A 15,783-nucleotide genomic window follows, 5' to 3' on the forward strand; every position below is an offset into this window, starting at 1 on the left:
GTCCAAGCAGGTCGTGCTGCAGGGTTCTTGTTTCTACCTGCATAACCGTTCAGTCCCAGGCTCTCTCCACCACTTCGGTGCCACCTGTGAAGCCCTGTGAAGTGGTCTAAGGCTGTGGCTATCTATCCCAACACACCTTGAAGTCATTTCTACTCTGGAACCCTTCCTGGATTTGACTCGACCAGCAAGGCATGGGTTGTCCCAGATTTTAAATCCTGCACTTCTATCCAGGGTCTTGTCCCCTTGCCAGGACTTGGCCTCTTCCTCTGGGACCCTTTGGTGCCAGCGCACTCATCGCCTCCCCCCTCCTTGCCCTCTCTGTCCCTGGCTCGGAATCTTCTGTTAATCTGGAGGTGAGGAAGCCTTAGTCTTACCTGCTGCTGTTCTCCCAAATCTTTTGTCTGTGCCTCAAGTCTTTTCTGTTTCCTTTAGGGCCTAGGCTTTTGAAGCTCAAAAGCCAGGAAAAGATCCCTTTGTTCTCTGCTCTCTGCAATCATGTTTCTTCTTCGGGGCACTGAGCAGAGATTGCTGTGGGCAGCTTTTTGGTGAGGAGGACCAAGGGGATGTGGGCTGTGTCTGTTCCTATATCAGAAACACTGTCCCATCACACTAGAGCTGGATTCAGGTCAGAGTCAGCAGACTACAGAGGCACTGAGAAGGGAGACAGAGTTGGGACAGACCCCACCCAGCTAGGGGGATCAGAAGGGCTTTCCTGAAGAGGATGGTTTGAATGAGGGTTAAATGAGTTTGCATAATGCCAAGATGTAGGAAGTGTTTTCTCTAGTTGCCAGTGTCCCTACTGCATCTATCTCCTGAGATTTCCATCATTCCCTCTGGTCCCCAGTCAGGAAAGCACTTAGAACACTTAGAATAGTGCCTAGTCTAATCCATGGGTTCTAAACCTTGCTAAAGGCAAGGTGTGTTTGGACAAGGGGAGGGATTAGCAAGGAGGAGACGCAGAGGAAGGAAAGACTGGTATTTACTCAGGGAACTGTGACTAGTTCAGTGTGCCTGGGCCCGGAGTGTGTGGGGCAGGGCATGGAGGAGGAGGAGTGAGGATGTGGAGTCAGCAGCCAGTGCTGAAGTGGACATACAGGCAGGGGTCTGGTTTTTATCCTATGGGAAATTGGAGGGATTTCAGCAGAAGAATAGCATGATCAGATTGGTGTTTTGATTTGGGGGAGAGTTTAGAGGATAGAAGTGCAGTGACACAGCTGTTGCAATATTTGAGAGAGATGGTAGGGGATTCTTAATGCAGTCGCAGTGGGAAGGAGGGGGCTGGTTTAAGAGCTATTAGTAGGTGGACTCTGTAGGACTTAGTGACTGATTGGATGTGTGGGGCGGTGGGGAGTGAGAGGAAGTCAGTGATGACTGCCATGTTTCTACATTGGCAACTCAAGGTAGGTGGTGCCATTCCCTGAGATTGTGGCACAACTTTAATGGGGGAATGATGAGTTCAGTTTGGGGCATTTTGAATTTTAGGTGCCTGTAGATAGAATTCCTGGAAAGAGGGGACCAGCAGTAAGACAGATCTAGGCATAGCAGCTGAAAAACCTGGTTCAAGCCTGGGGATCCTTGTTGTCTCCTGGCTTGTCTCCGTGGAGAGCATAAGATCCAAACATTCTGTCCTTTCTTTGAATCCAGGGCTGTCACAGCAGATGCTGCTGGTCCCACACCTGCAATTGCTTGGAGCATCTTCAGCACCACAGGGCTCAATCCCCAGATGGTAAGGGTGTGAGGGCTTCTGAGTGACAGTTCAATTCTGTAAACCTTCTGTGGGGAAGGCTTACAAGGGAGTTACAGAGATAAGCTGAATCTGGTTGAATCCTGCCCTTAAGAAGCTTACATGTGGTGAAACATGTTTCATAGTAGGCAGAATAGGATAGGTTCTGTGTGAAAGTTTCCAACAAAATACTGTAGAATGTAAAGAGAACAGTTTCAAAGGGCACAGGGAAAGGATGCATTAAAGAGATGGTTTTGAAAATCCATCTAAGCTGGCTTTGAAAAATAGTCCTAGATCCTCTCAGAGAATAGCATGAGCACAGCCATGGAGGTGGGACAGAACGGATAATGTACTAAGGGGAAATGGCCCACGTGAAGGGGCTAGTGGAGAGTAAGGCTGAAGAGGCAGCCATTCTGGATGGTCTTGAGGACTCCGCTGAAGAATTTAGAATTAACCCTGTGGTGATGGGGAGCCATCAAAGGTTCTTGATCAGAAGAATGATGCATCAGTCAGTGTTTGACCAAAGTAACAGAATCACTGTGAATGATATAGGAGATTTATTATAGAGACTAGACGTCATGCAATTGTGGGAACAGTTGGAGAAGTCTGTGTAAAGCTGTTACCTCTGCATTTGGTGTAGGGTCTGAAACTGCTATAGGTCAGCTGGGTAGGCAGTCAGGGAGGAGAGCTGAGTGTGAAGTGGGGGAGAGTAAGGACAAACTAGAACTTATGAGGACTGGAACCTGTGTTGGTCTCTCACTGCCTTCAGTCTCAGTGACACTGAGGATCTGCAGGGGAAGCTGGTGTTCTTTGCCATGGCACTGCATTTGGTCCAGGACTCAGAACAGCTGAAGGAGGAGATCAGGTGAGAAGTGGAGGGGCTGTGGGCCTGGCTTCTGCCCCACACTAACAAGATGAGCTAAAAGACTGGTGGCAACGTGTGCTCCCACAGTGTCTGGTGCCCTACACTGACATGAGTGTAAAAAACACTTGCTGCTTCACTTTCACCTTCTAAAGCTCATGCAAATTTCTCTTATAGTCAATCCTAACCCAGGATCATACAGAGAAGGGAATTCTGGGAAACAAGTTCTGACCTCATTAGGTTGACAGTACAAAGGCACCACAGAGAACTAACCAGAGTTTTCTTGGGAAGATTAACCTGGCAGCAGCCCATGGAGGAGGAATGATCAGGGAAAAGGAAGCCAAATCTCTAGTAGCTCATGGGTTGACTCTGTAGGATGGTATGGTAGTCATTAGGCTATTCCCAAATATCTCAGTTCTTTCTCACCTTTGTTGTTGATGTGGCCATGGGACTTACATTGGCCAATGAAATGTAAGTGTAAGTAACATATATCACTTGGGGGGGGGGGGGCTCTTAGAATTGGTGCATGCTTTGTCACTCTCTCATTTCCTTTTGTCATGGTGATCAACAGTGTTCCAGGTGGTAGCTGCTTTGTTATCCTGAGTCCCAGAGGGATGAAGAGCAGAGCAGAATCCCTAGCATGTGCTAATGGACCTGCAGCATGAGTGAGAAACAAACCCTTATGGTTTTAAGCCACTGAAATTCTAAGGTCATTACCACAGCATAACTTAGCCTCTCTTGACTGATAGAAATGGAGAGCAGCAGTAAAAGTGGAACGTTTTCCTGTAGAGGAGATCTCCACCCAGGAGAGCTATCACAGCAGCTTTCACCTCTGCATTCCTCAGGCTGTAGATGATGGGGTTCAGCGAGGGTGTCACAACTCCATAGAACAATGCAATAATCTTATCCAGGTAGAAGTTGTTGGCCTTGGGCTTGAAGTACATGAAGGAGATGGTCCCATAGAAAATCACCACCACCATGAGGTGGGCAGAGCAGGTGGAGAAAGCTTTGTACCAGCCTGCAGCAGAGGGTACCCTAAGGATGGTAGCAAGGATAAAAATATAGGAGAGGCAGATGAGCAGGAGTGGGGTCAGTGTCAGGACAGCTGTGGCCATCATTAAGACCAGCACAATGAGGGAGATGTCCCCACAGGCCAGTTTCAGCACCGCCAAGATCTCACAGAAGAAGTGGTTGATGACATTGTGGCCACAGAAGGGGAGGCGCCAGACAAGGATGGAATGCAGCAGCGAGATGATGAAGCCTGTCCCCCAGCTCAGCACTGCCATCCACATGCACGTCTGCCCACTCATGAGCTCTGGATACCTAAGCGGCTGGCAGATAGCCATGTATTGGTCATATGCCATCATGGCCAGGAGCAGGCATTCTGTGGTACCCAGCGCTAGGGTCAGGAACATCTGCAGGGTGCAGCCAGGAAAGGAGATGGTCCTTTGGGCTCCCAGGAGGTTGACCAGCATGAGGGGCACGAAAGAAGATGTGCCACAGATGTCTATGAGGGAGAGGTTGCTGAGGAAGAAGTACATGGGGCTGTGCAGGTGGGGGTCCAGCAGGTTCAGCAGTATGAGGAGGGAGTTCCCCAGCACATTCATGGAGTAGACGCCCAGGCAAAGCCCAAACAGGACGATCTCTAGGTTACGGTGCTCATAGAGCCCAAGCAGGACATATTCTGTCACAGCCGTCTGATTTGTCCCATCCATCTTAGTCTTCTTCCTTTTCCGTCTGGACCATATAGGTTTTGGAAAAAGCTCTGACTCGAAACCTGGGTGTGTGGCCTGGGGCAGGTCGGCCCCTCTCTGGAATTTAATTTCACTGGCTATATGATGAGAGAGTTGGATTCCAGTACTGTAAGCCAGTCCTCTCAGCTCTGCAGTTCTACTGATGCAGCTTGGGGGAGGAGGCAGCACATTCCAGTCCCCTAGGCTCCTCTCTCTCCTCCCCAGGTGGGCTCAGAGGAGACTACAGAGTGTGATTCATGTTTGACATGCTCCTTTGGAATCTAGACTTCTTGACCATTCAAAGGAAGCACCTTTTCTAGGTTATGACTTCAGATGGCTGAATTATGCCCCTAGTATTTCAGATCCATTCGGTCAGTAGATATTTATTGAATGTCTATTCTGTGCTAGGTTTTATTTTAGGTACTGGGGCTACAGCATTAAGAAAAATAAGTGGACGAAAAGATGCCCCCTCTTTCCTGAGTTAAGTGAGATGAGCTCTCACATGTAGGTTGGTAATGGATGATGCTTACCTAGTATTCCTTTGGGCTATAAAGGTTGAACGTTCCAGTTCCACAGGATGTAGACCTGATTTCTGGTCATCTCTCCTCAAGGAATCACAGATGATCCATTGATTCTTAAAAGGACATACAAGAACATCCATATCCCAATAGAGCTAGTGGTCACAGGATTTAATCTTCGTCATGAAAGCCAAGTAACTCACTTCGTGGCCTCCATGTTGCTTTTTAAGATAAGCGATATTGATGAAGATGACACAAGAAGGAAAAACCAGATGCTAATTTGGCAGAAGTATTGTCAGTCACTGACTAAGTTTTTAAAGGGAGGAGTGAGAAGAGGCTTCAGTTTTCTGCCAGGTATCCTCCATCGATGTTCTGAATGTGACTCACTAACTCCTTGGGAAGGGCCGGCACCAGGTATTTGCAAGAGAGAACCAAGTGTGCCCAAGGCACAGCAATCTTATTAGAATAGGAAAGCTGTCTCATGGCTCAGGTACCCCTGGTCTAAAGGGGAAAAAGGAGCTGATTGTGAACATTTATTGTTCAGAGGAATCCCCCACCTCTCTCCCTTCCATCCTGGATTGACTGTGAGGTTATTGTCCTGTGAGTGTTTTATGCTTTTTGGTCGGTCCTTCTTTGGGGATGGACTTTTTTTTTTTTCTCATTCATCCTGATTAATTGCCTCTACCATCTGTAGGTGCCAAAGGACTCACCCCTTCTTGAATAAATTATGCATTCTTTTAGTTCTACAGCTTTGTCCCTTTATAAGCATGTCCTTCCTGTCCTCCATTGGGGGCATGCCAGCTTATTTTTCAGAGCCCACCTCCTGTCACCTCCTTTCTTCTCCCTCCTGCCCCTTGCAGAGTTTTCTGCTTCCTTCTTGTGCTGCCACAGCCCTATGGCCACCCTTCTGGGCTACGTATGGTGTGTGGTACACCTGTCTCCTCTACTTTACCTTGAGAGCAAGACTCTGTCTTCCTCCTTTCAGCAGCCCATACGGTGAGTCCTGCCAAGTGCAGTCACTCAACAGGTACTGACTGCCTGATTGGAAAGCTCAGCTTTACATCCCAGCTTCAGCACTAACTAGCTGTGTAAAATTCACCAACTCACTTGGCCTCTCTGAGTCTCTCTTTCCTCCTCTGAAGAATGGGGATGCTGTGTAATTCAGATGAGATAGTCACAGAGGTGCTTGTAAGCTGCCTTGGGTGGTGTAATAACATGATGTTGAGGCTCCAGTTGGAAGACTCGATCTTCAACCAGTGGGCACCCGGTGGGTCTGGGCTCACCATCCCACAGACAACAGCTCCAGCATCTCTCATGGCCCCCTCTCTCCCCAGAGCATAGTTTGGTTTCCCTCCATCATCCTGAAACAAAGTGATTATTAAGGGACAGTTTCTGGAATATACAGGGGCAGTTGATTAATTTGGATCACCAACTGATCTTAAATCTTATCCATGTGAACATTTAAAGGTAGGGTTTCTCTTGCTAAGGTTTGGCAGGAAGGTAACTAATTGCCCCAGTGTGATGGCTCATTCATTTATTTATTCATTCAACAAATAATTGTTGAGCACCTACTCTGTGCTGGTCCTGTGCTAAGTGCTGAGAATACAGTGGACAGATGTGGCTTCTGCCCTCACGGAGTTTACAATAATTCACTCACTCTCTCGGTGACGTTGGACATGCACCTTCCTCTCTCTGGACTTTGGAGACCTCTGAGGCTCGTCCTAGGTCCAATTCTCTTTAAGGCTGAGATATAAAGCAAAATAATACCTGAAATCTGGAAAGAATTGTGAGGGCTTGGTCTTTACTGGGGGGTGTGGTTATAAAAAGACCTATATTAGTCTCAAATTCTGACACAAGAGTGTAACTTCTATTTTGAGCCCTTCCTCCCTTGTCAATTCAGGATTTCTTCTATTTCCACAAGGATCACAGCCGAGTTCTGAGGGTCTTACATAATGCCACGAGGCTGGGAGTGTTCTCTCTGGTCACAGTGTCCCTGTTGCGTCCATCTCCTGAGATTCCCATCACTCCATCTGGCCCCCAGGCAGTGGTCCAGGCAGGTAGTGCTGCAGGGTTCTTGTTTACAACTGCATAACCATTTTCAGTCCCAGGCTCTCTCCACCACTTCTGTGCCACCTGTGAAGCCCTGTGAAGTGGTCTAAGGCTGTGGCTATCTATCCCAACACACCTTGAAGCCATTTCTTTTCTGGACCCCTTCCTAGATTTGACTCGACTAGCAAGGCATGGGTTGTCCTAGATTTTAACTCCTGCGCCTCTATCCAGGGTCTTGTCCCCTTGCCGGGACTTGGCCCCTCCCTCTGGGACCTTTTGGTGCCAGTGCGCTCATCGCCTCCCCCCTCCTCACCCTCCCTGTCCCTGGCTCAGGGAATCTTCTATTAATCTGGAGGTGAGGAAGCCTTAGTCTTACCTGCTGCTGTTCTCCCAAATCTTTTGTCTGTGCCTCAAGTCTTTTCTGTTTCCTTTAGAGCCTAGGCTTTTGAAGCTCAAAAGCCAGGAAAAGATCCCTTTGTTCTCTGCTCTCTGCAATCATGTTTCTTCCTTGGGGCACTGAGCAGATTGTTGTGGGCAGCTTTTTGGCGAGAAGGACCAAGGGGATGTGGGCTGTGTCTGATCCTATATCAGAAACACTGTCCCATCACACTAGAGCTGTATTCAGGTCAGAGTCAGCAGACTATAGAGGGATTGAGAAGGGAGACAGAGTTGGGACAGACCCCTCCCGGCTAGGGGGATCAGAAAGGGCCTTCTGGAAGTGGTGTAAAGCAAAATAATACCTGAAATCTGGAGAGAAGAATTATAAAGGCTTTTTAGTGGGGTGTTGTTATAGAAAGACCTGTATTAGTCTCAAAGTCCAACACTGGACACAAGTGTGGGGTGTTTTCAAGGAGGTGAGGGTGGGAAACCATCTGGCTATGCACTTCTCTTCCTCACCCTTGTCTCTAACAAAAAGACCAAGAGGGAAAGGCAGAAGCATTTGAGGTCTTTCGAGATCAGGCTGTAGGCTGCCCTCCTGCTGCTCCTTCCACTACATCCTTCCATGCAGGTCTACTCCAGCCTCACCAGACAGCTACCCATGGTTTGGACAAACCCTGCACACTCCTGTCTCATCCCTCTTCTCCTGCTATTTCCTCAGGCTGCAACAGCCTTTCTCTTCCCCTCATCCTTCAAGACTCAGCAGGTACTCCACCTTTTTTCTGTGCAGGTTTCTCAGGTGTCTCTGCAGAACTGACCGTTCTGATGACATTGATACTCACACAGCCATTTAGCACAGACTGATTTCCTTCTGCCTTGCTTTAGGGTTGGTTTGTTATATAGATTTCTCTGACTAGCCTTTAGCTACTGAAGACAAAGGACTGTGTCCGATTTATCACTGTCACCTTCCAGTGCCCTGCACTCATGAGTGATTGCCATTTGAATTGCACTGATTGTTTATTGAGATCCAGCGCGATTCTGTCCAAAGTCCTGATCCCAAATGCCTTACCTTGAGATCACCACCCCCATACACACACACCAACAGAATGATGCAGCCACTGTGGCTGCTAGAGAAGAACTTTGGGGGGCCAGCCTCTTACCTGCGCTAACAGCTGCTTTTTCTACAGAGCTAAATCAGGAGAGTGGTGGGTTTCCTCACAACTCACTAGGCTGATCATAACACATTCATGGAAATTAGAACTCAGGCTACAGGCTTTTGGCTCCGAAGAAATGTCTGTACCTAGAAAACACCATTCTCTTGGGTTACGAACAGCTTTGACTGCCAACATGGCACAGGGTGGGACATCAGGGAACAGCTCTTTTCCCTTGGTGTGCCAGTCAGGATGGGCTAGATTTTGCTGCATTAACATCCAGCCCCACAATCTCAGGGTCTTAAAATGACAAAGATTTCTTTCTTTCTCATGCTGTGGGTCCTCTGTGGATTTTCTGGGGGTTCTGCTCCATGTCATCCTCTAGCTGACTGAGGCTCCACTGTCAACGTCGCCAGTGACTATGGCAGGGGAAGGGCACACTGAACATCAGGCACCAGCAGTTAAATCCTCCGGCCCGAAAGTGACGTATGTTACCTCTGCCGACAACCCACTGGCCATGTGTAATCCTAGCACATGCTCAGAAGGAGGAGAACCAGCACTATGGCTGAGCAGCATGAATGTCCTCTGCATTTGGGTGTGATGGCATTTCACAACACACTCAGCTTTTCTAGCAGCAACCAGCCTGTGGCACATACACTCACTGTCATGGAAAATCAGATTCATGGAGTGATAGGACTTTGAGTGTCTCTGAAAATAATGGTCTGACTTCACTCTCCCAGTTTTACAGTCCTGAGAGTAGGGTGAGGCCATGGAATGAGCCCTGGACTGGGAGTGAGGGGACCCAGGTCCGAGTCTTGCTTTTGTTTCTAATCTGCAAAGTGACTTTGGTCAAGTTTTTCCTTCATTGAAATGGAGACATTCAATTACATGATCTCTGGTACTCTGTAACCCTGGAAACAGTTCTTCACATCTTTCTAGCAACTTCCAATCCTGAGGTCTGACAGACCCAGGGTTACTTTGTGAGTGAGGTAAATATTAAACGTCAATTTCACTGGCTGCTAAATCAAGCTTTAACCATTTCATATTATTTTAGGCTCCACAAATTATTTTGAAAGACTGGGATAGGGTGGGGAGATAGCAAGAAGAAAACTTCTGTCACAGTGTGCTTGGTATCTGGAATTCCTGCTTGGCCACACCCTTGCTGTGTTGTAGTGGAGTTGAGTGTGGGCTTGGAGTCAGACTGACCAGGGTTCAAGTCCCCTCCCTGCCACTTGCTAACAATTTTCTCACTTTGGTTTCCTTACCTGTAATGTGGAGCTTATAGTATTTCCTCATAGGGTTATTTTGAGGGTTCAGTGAAGTAATGCTTGTAAAGCTCTTAGCACAGGGCTGGGCAAACGGTGAGTATTCAGTACGTGGCAGCTGTTACTATTATTATCTGTTTGTCTCCTCCCTCAAGTCAATATTCTGTTTTTTAAATGTTTAAAAATTTCATGAGAATAATCAACATGCTTGCTAGAGGAATTCTCTTTACCTCCTTCCTGTTGGCCCAGTGGCATAAGTACATGCAGAGAGTTGGGGCTGGCTGCCAGGTGAGCTGAGAGGTGGTCTGAGAAGGGAGTGCTGAGTTCATTACCAGCAGGCCTGCTGTGCTGGGATGGGTCTGCCCGACAGGCCCTGAGGACCAGCCTCCTGGTCCCCTGCCACATAGCTCACTTGCTCTCAGGGACCTTAAAGTCCCTGCCCAATTTAAAGTTTGAATTCTGCAACTACACGAAGTTGAGGATTTGGCAGCTATGGGGCCCGGACTTCAGAGACTCTGGGTTCCTTGCTAAGTCCCAGGAGGGCCCTGGCTGGGATGAGAATCTGGACAGAGATCAGAAGACTGGGTCTCGTTCCAGTCCCCTCCACTGTGAAGCCACAGGCTCCAGTGACTTCCATTCCTGGGCCTGGTTGTCTAAGGTTGGGAAGTGGATGAGAAAGACCTTGCCTGTCTCCTTCCAGGATTGCTGTGCAGACCTTGGTGCCTAAGCGCTTAAAGAAAGTAAATTGTAAAGTGTGAGGCTCTGAGCACTTGTGAGGGACTTTAATCAGCCAGGGATTTAAACAGGCACATGAGCTTTTGCAGATTTCTTTTTCCTTACTTTTTTTTTCTTTTTTGTTTTCTTCGTTTTTTTTTAACAATGTAAACTAATAACTTGACACAGTTTAGGGACTGAAAAATGGCCTTAAATCAAGTAGCAGAAGCTGCAAATTCCCACTTTATGCTGATTTGTCTTTTGGAATTTTTATCAAGAATGCAGGTCAAAGCAAACAATTGGAAGATTGATATCACTTTTTTTCTAACAGCACTTAGAACTGTGCCCTCCTGCTACCCGATGGGTACCCTAAACCCAAAATGTCTACAACAAGTTCATTATAATCTCCTCCCCGCCCTGCAGCTAGCTTCTCCCACGGTCCCCATCTAGGATCTCAGCGGGTGGTACTGCTATCCCCCAAACAAGTTGGAAACCTGGGCATCAACCCCCAGTCCTCTGTCTCCCTCATCCACTTCTATATCATATGTGCATCTCAAATATTTCTCAGCTCCATCCTCTCCCCTCTGCTGCCTGGGTCTCCCCTCTCCCACTCCCCCAAGCCCCATCGTGTGCCTGGATTACTGCAAAAGCTTCCTCGCTTCCCTTTCCCAGTCTGGAGCCCTTCTCATCTATCTTCTGCCCTGGAGCTGGGTGATTTTCCATTTCTTGAAAATGAATAAGATCATTTTGAAAGTTTGAAGTCATGTTCATTTTAGGAGAATTAGAAAATATGGAAAAGAATAACAAAGAAAACAATGCTTGTCTGTACCCCATCACCCAGAGGAAACAACTTATTTAATATTTTGTCATAGTTTTCCAGAATTTTCTTTGTATATACTTACTCAAAATATCCATAAGAAAAATACTTTAAAAAAACGAAATTGGGATCATACTGAATACAATGTTCTGTGTTCTACTTTTTTTTTTTTACTAATTATATTGTGAGAATTTCCCATTATCAAATATTCCTTGAAAAAATAAGATTTCCAATGACTGCGTCACATTCTATTGTTGGACTCTACCAGGATTTAGTTAAATGTTCTTCTATGGTTAGACTTTTAGATTATTACAATTTTTGTTACCCTAAATAATGTTGTGATTAATATCCTTTTACATATCCTTATACATAAATCTTTGACTGCACCTCTGATTATTTTCTTAGGTTAATTCCTAGCTGTGCTGGTTTTGGGTCAAAGGGTCTGGAACATTTTAAGGCTTTGATTCATATTTGCAGCCTACTTTCCAGGAAGCTCAGATCAACTTATTCCCATTCCCGCTAGCAGGGTGTGGCATTGCCTACTTCACCCACCTTAGCTGATAATAGGCATTATATTAAAAACAAAAACAAACCACCCTGCCAATTTCATTCATGAAGAACGGCACTTAATCAGCAATCTTTCTAAAAATCAAATCTGAAGATAAACCCCCTCTGCCCAGTGGATGAAGTCCAAACTCCCTGTCATGGCATTCGAGGCCTATCTGACAGCCTTGGCTCCGGCTGGGTCAGAGAGGCTTGTGTGTCTCTTTCTGCTCAGGCTGTGAATTGTGAAGAGCGGGCTGTGTTTCTCTCCTCACTGCCCTTGGTGTGCTGTGCTGGGCCTCTTTTTGATCAACAGAGCAAGAGCAAGCAGAAGTAGGTCCCAAGAGGAGAACCAAGGGCTCGTTCAGGGGCTGTGCAACCTGCAGCCAGGAAGCAGAAGAGCTGGGCAGCTGTCGAACTCCAAGCTCAGCTCTCCCATCACACAGATGGTGCCAATGAGGCCAGAAGGGGCCAGGGAGCGGAAATGCTATGACTGGGGCCCTCTGGGTCCATTTCCACTGTGTGTTCACGGATTTCTCAGAAATGAAGGCTGGGAAGAGGCTGAGCACCAGGAAAGGGCAGCTACAGCAGGATCCCAGGGTGTGGGGTGAGCAAGGGTAGATCAAGTCCCAAAGGCCAGGTGAGGCCTGGATGCCAGGCAGGGGGACACTGGAAGCAGCTGCTGCTGCTGCTTAGGGGGTCCGAGGGCTCCAGGACCCAGGCTGCTCTGGATTATTGGTATCCTGGTGACTGGACAAGCTTGGGAATCTTAAACTCTGGACTTATTACTGCCTCTGCTGTCACTTCCTGGGAGGCTAGGCCATGCTTGTCATCTGTGCACTCCAATTCCAGCTCTGCTCAGATTTGGGAAGGACTCCAGGGTCTGCCATTATCATCCTACATTGAAGTGTTTATTTGTTCAAGACACGTGAGCAGGGCCTGAAGTTGGGTAGGCTGGACCTTGGGGCAGAACAGAATCGGAAATTCCCTACTCTTGGACTAATACTGAGAATAAAGCAGGAGGAGCACAGTGAGAGGACCAAAGCCTGTAGGCTTCCTGGTGGAGGTGACATTTGAACTGGGCCTTAAAGATCAGGCAGTACTTCTATTTGTGGAGTTTTGGGTGTTGCCCTGTGGGAAAAGCCCAAGAAAGGCATAGAGCTGGATAGTACAGGGGAATTTTAAGGCATACAATTGGCTGGTCTGTGTGGATGTGAGGAGGGAGGGTGACTGCAGGGCAGAGGGCTGGGAAGCCAGCCCTGGAGGACTGGGAATGCCCCATGAGAGAGTTTACAGTTTATCCTGAAAGCAGTGGGGAGCTATTTATGGGTTCCAATCAGGAGAGTGACCCAATCACATGGGCTTTTCAAAAAGATCCCTCTGGATGGCCCATGGGGGAGAGAGGGGAAGGAGGAATAAGACTGAAGTCCTGAGCAGCCGGGAGGCTGGTGTCAGGTCCAGGGGGCGATGTTGAGAGCTGGCTTAGTGGGTGGGAGATGGTGGTGCAGTAGAATGAGCATTTGTGAGCTCTTTCTGTGGCAGGTTCAGTGGGACTTGGTGCTGCCTCTTGGGGAAACTTCTGGGATGAAGATACCAAACTAATAGCCTTGCATCCCATCCCATCCTCACTGCAGGCCCATGGTGGCCTCACCTGCTAATCTGGGACCTGTGCCCTTGCTGAGCCCTGCTCTGCCTCACCTGGAGGTCTGGCTCCTGCCCCACACCTTCCTGGTGGCCTCCTTCACCTCCTTGTTCCTCAGACTATAGATGACAGGGTTCAGCATGGGTGTGACCACAGCGTAGAGGATCGTGAAGACCTCATCAGAGATGTGGGCCTCCTTGCTCTGGGGCTTCATGTATGTGGAGATGACGGTGCCATAGAAGAGCAGCACCACAGCCAGGTGTGCCGAGCAGGTGGAGAAGGCTTTGCGGCGCCCAGCAGCGGAGGGCACCCTCAGAATGGTGGCCAGGATAAGAGTGTAGGACAGGCAGATGAGGGCCAGGGGCACAGGCAGCAGCAGAATGCTGCCCACCAGCAGGAAGGCCTCGCTGACCGACGTGTCACCGCAGGCCAGCTTCAGCACTTCCAGAATCTCGCAGGTGAAGTGGCTGACCACGTGGTGGCCACAAAAGGGCAACCTCATGGTGATGACGGTTTCAGTCACTGACTTGAGGAGGCAGAGGGCCCAGGCGGCTCCCACCAGAAGCAGGCAGAGCCGGCGGCTCATGAGCACCGGGTACCTGAGGGGACAGCAAATGGCCAGGTAGCGATCGTAGGCCATGATGGCGAGCAGCAGGCACTCTGTGGAGCCCGTCGACAGGCTCAGGCACATCTGGATTGCGCAGCCAATAAAGGAGATGGTCTTCTGGGTCGACAGGAAGTGGACCAGCATCAGGGGCACAAAGGTGGACGTGTAGCAGATGTCCAGGATGGAGAGGTTGCCCAGGAAGAAGTACATGGGCTTGTGCAGGTGGACGTCCAGCACACTGACCACCACAATGGCCGTGTTCCCCAGCAGGGTCACCAGGTACATGGCTGAGCAGAGAGGGAAGAGAAGGCTCTCAAGGGCTGGGTAGCCCAAGAAGCCTTTCAGAAAGAACTCGGAAAGAATTCCTGTCCTATTGACCGGCTCCATGCTGCAGGGTTCTGGAGAGACGCACAGCTGGGATGGAGGGAAAGAGGATGCAGTGTCCTGGGAAGCCCACTGAGCCTCTTCTGGGAGGAGGCAGAGTGCTGGGTTCTTTTCCAGCTCTGCTACTCTCTGTGTGACTTCAGGCAATCCTCTTCCCGCTCTGGGCCTCAATTTATCCATCTGAAAAATAAGGATTGTTTTAGATCAGAAATTCCTGAAGAGAATGTCAATGTGAAATGTTATAGGCAATCTGAAAAATCAATTTGAGGCAAGACTGGATCACTCAGAAGTAAATATAACTCTTGACTGCAGGACTTTTCAGAGCCTTTAATATGCAAATGTGATTCTCGACTCACCCAAAGCAGGGTAGAGGATGCTGTGCTCCCCAAAATTATTGGACCATGTCTCCTCCTTTCACAGAATATCCATTAACCTACTGGTGGTAAGTGCTCTAAGAACACAGTTTGGGATCAGAGGTGCTCAAACTTTAGTATGCACCATAATGACCTGCAGAGTTTGTTACAACACAGAATGCTAGGCCCCACCTCCAGAGTTTCTGACTCAGTGGGTCTGGGCGATGAGGATGCTGCTGGCCCCGTACGATACCTGGGGAACCACTGGGCTCGGTGCTCTCTCAGGGTTTGACCCTGTTCCCACTGTTGGCAATGCCCCTTTCCTTTGTCTCTCAGTCTACAGAAACCTGACTTGCATCTTCAGGCCAGCTCTGGTCTCCATGAAGTATACATCATGCTTCATATTGGAGTGCCTGCTGGCCTCTGAGCCTGTCCGTGGGTTTATCCACTTGTCCTCTCACAGGTTTGGCTTCATCAGCTACTGCATGTGCATCAAACCTTCAGAATCTGCCTTCATCATGGGCTTTCTACCTAAGTTGATGGGCCTCTTGGTCCAGCCCCAAACCTCCTGTTTTCTGCGGGCCTGAGCTCGGACTGCCTTGCCTTCACGAACTCCTGGGGCATTGGAAAGTGCCCAGAGGGGTCTACTTGTGCAGTGGGGAAACTGAGGTCACACAGTGGGTCTCTGGCAAGGTGAGTCTGGGATCCAGTCTTCCCAACAGTGTGACATCTACACCACACTCAGGACAGATGTTTCCTTCCACCAAGTCCCTAAGTGCTGATTCTTTTACTGCACTAGGTGGCCATCTTTCTCCTGCATTTTCCCACAGTCCTCTCACTAGCTAAGGAACACGATTCAGCCTTTCCTTACTGGTTCGGGGCACCTAGCACGGTGCCAATAATCCTGTGACAAGCAACGCCAGTGCATGGCCCTGGGCTGAGCACCAGTTCTTGCCATCACCTCACCCACCTCAGACTGTTTCCATCTTTTATTCCTCACTCCTTTATTCATTCCAGAATCAAGAAGTTATCAAGGACCTACTA

The 15,783-nt window shown here is 48.6% G+C and overlaps 2 protein-coding genes across 2 annotated transcripts; both read right to left on the bottom strand.

Annotated features, from left to right (window-relative positions):
- Positions 1–3,250: 3,250 nt before the first annotated feature.
- LOC119505268 (olfactory receptor 13C7-like) lies at positions 3,251–4,452 on the bottom strand. Its single transcript, XM_037797918.1, has one exon. The coding sequence runs from the start codon at positions 4,298–4,300 to the stop codon at positions 3,314–3,316; it is 987 nt and encodes a 328-aa protein (XP_037653846.1). The 5' UTR covers positions 4,301–4,452; the 3' UTR covers positions 3,251–3,313.
- Positions 4,453–13,447: 8,995 nt separating this feature from the next.
- On the bottom strand, positions 13,448–14,389 carry LOC119545265 (olfactory receptor 13J1-like). Its single transcript, XM_037850784.1, has one exon. It carries the CDS (start codon positions 14,387–14,389, stop codon positions 13,448–13,450), a length of 942 nt encoding a protein of 313 aa, XP_037706712.1.
- Positions 14,390–15,783: the final 1,394 nt, after the last annotated feature.

Source organism: Choloepus didactylus, chromosome 10 (genome assembly GCF_015220235.1).
Source record: "Choloepus didactylus isolate mChoDid1 chromosome 10, mChoDid1.pri, whole genome shotgun sequence".
Classification (NCBI taxonomy): Eukaryota; Metazoa; Chordata; class Mammalia; order Pilosa; family Megalonychidae; genus Choloepus; species Choloepus didactylus.